The sequence below is a fragment of the Phytophthora parasitica genome (genome assembly GCF_000247585.1).
Source record: "Phytophthora parasitica INRA-310 unplaced genomic scaffold supercont2.84, whole genome shotgun sequence".
Classification (NCBI taxonomy): Eukaryota; Oomycota; class Peronosporomycetes; order Peronosporales; family Peronosporaceae; genus Phytophthora; species Phytophthora nicotianae.
Window position 1 is genome coordinate 172,958 of NW_008649070.1, and position 2,323 is coordinate 175,280.

At 55.1% G+C, this 2,323-nt stretch overlaps 1 protein-coding gene across 1 annotated transcript; it reads left to right on the forward strand.

Moving 5' to 3' along the window:
* Positions 1–179: 179 nt before the first annotated feature.
* On the forward strand, positions 180–593 carry PPTG_18401 (hypothetical protein; the record flags this gene model as incomplete). The annotated part of the gene is made up of 1 exon (XM_008916446.1): positions 180–593. One exon carries the CDS (start codon positions 180–182, stop codon positions 591–593), a length of 414 nt encoding a protein of 137 aa, XP_008914694.1.
* Between the last annotated feature and the right edge of the window lie 1,730 nt (positions 594–2,323).

Genomic DNA, 2,323 nt, shown 5'->3' on the forward strand with positions numbered 1-2,323 from the left:
GACCTATCGCTGAAGATCTGGTTGTCCTCCACGATAAGGATCAGGCCCGGTACGAGGCCACGCTAGAGAACGCCCTCAATCCGGCGAAGATAGACGCTTATGGATATCCTCAAGTGCTCTCCTTTTTCGAGTTCACCGACGCCTTAAATCCTAAGGTCATCGCAAAGAATCGCCTCTCCATGACGGCGTTGGCACGTATCCGGCAGGACCTCACTTCGGGGACCAAGCTCAAGACGTCGTGGATTATCAATCCGTACGTCGACCCTTGGAAGACCCTTATCGATTACGGCGGCGTCAAACAGCGCCAACTCGACGTTATGGCCCAGATAGCCGACCGGACCTACGAACTCCCCACCGTCGATCCGCCATCTCAGAGAGAACGCGATCGCGAAGACTGGTCCGACCTGGAGGACGCCGAAAATGACGACGATCAAGCGGCATCTTCCAGCGCGGGCACTGGCACGTCGGCTCAAGATGACGACGAGGACGCCGGCGAGGATGACGAAGACGGAGAAGACAACGGTGACGAAGTCGTCGACGCAGAAGACAACGGCGGCGACGAGAACGACTCTCGGAACGTCCACGTCTTGTGATCCAAGTCGTTCCGCCCTCCTCGTCGAGTCTTATGCCCCAGCTATCCCTTAACTCCATTCCAATCTCAGCGTTCTTTCCCGTTTCGCATCTTGACTCCTTACTCACTCGTCAGACTCCTTTTTCACCATTTAGTGTCTTGGCACGCCGACACGCGTCTCGTTCTTCTTGATTTCTTCCGCCCTCATCACGTCACCGTCCCAATGAGGCAAATCCGCCTCGTTCCAAAATCATCACTTCGAAAGCACTTCGCAGGGATGCAACTTGAAGTCACTCCAATATGTACAATGTAAACACGCACTCATGCTCAGAGACTCGCAAGTCCACAAGCACGCTCCTTGGCGTAGCCACTACACCTCGTCCGTTCCAGCTGGCCCTTGAGCCAACTAGAACATTACGTCTGCGTCGTCCACGTCCGCGTTGGCATCCACCAACCGGGCGTTCCGACGTAACTCCGGCAAACCTTTCCTCTTACGGTCGGCGTCCTCGAAAGCCCTGATTAGCGTTCCAAACTCAGGAGCTAACGCTGCTCGCGCCAACCAGAATGTCTCGTACGTAGCCGTTAGTACTAGGTTCTGTAGTTCGCGCTTCTCGACTCTCTTAGCCACAATTTCCACTATGGGCGATGACACCCCGGAGAAGGCCGTTTCCTCTCCGCCAATCGATAGGCGTTCTACGAAACTCGTAGACGGTAGGTCATTCATCTCTAGGGGACCCGCCTCTTCTTCGGAGTCGTCTCCTTCGATATTGTCCGGGACCTCGTCCGCGTACGGTCGACTCCAGCGTCCCCTGAAGCGTTTCAAGCGATTCACGTTCACCGTGACAATCTTGTTCGGGTGAGCCGGGATTGCGATCTTGTAGGCGTTCTCCCCGACCTGGCCGACAACACGGTACGGGCCGTGCCAGGAGAACGCCAACTTCTTTGTCCTGCGTTCCCCCACTCGTGCCCTGAAGTACTGGTACACCCAGACGGCGTCTCCGTCAGCATACGTCACCTTCACTTGTTTCTCCAACCGTTTCTCGTGTCGATCCTGCGCCTTGAGCAGCTGTCGCTCCACTAGTCTTCGCGAGTTCCTCAACGAGTGATATAACTTCCACCTGTATACTGCGATTTCGTTGCTCTTCCATTCCTTTCCGGTATTCAGGAACGCCAAATCTAGGGGCAGTATAGGGTCTCGCCCGTATAAGCTAAAGAATGGGGTATCCCCTAGACCTTCATGGAACGCCGTCCGATACGCGAACAGGACTCTCGGCAGGTACACATCCCAGTCAGTCTGCGTCTCATTCACGAACATCCTTAGCATCCCCATCAGCGTTCCATTGAAGCGTTCCACAAGCCCTTGTGTCTGCGGGTGGTATGCCGCCCCATACAGCTTCTTAATTCCTAGCGTCTCGTACAGAGACTTTGCCAGATTCGACGTGAAGTTGGACCTCTATCGCTTAAGAGGCGTTCCGGAACGCCATGGCGATAGATGACCCACTCTATCATGGTGTTTACGAAGGAAATAGTATCGAGTGACGCGACAGCGAACGCCTCGACCCACCGCGTGAAATAATCCACGAACACCAGGATATATTTGTTTCCCCGGGGTGTCACGACAAGGGGACCGATTGCGTCCACCACTAGCAATGCGAACGGGCCTGACAAGTCTTGTACCGGCATCCTTTGCATCAGCCCCGCTCGCCAAGGCCTATGACCCTTGCCACCACCGCAGATGGAACATTCACGTAC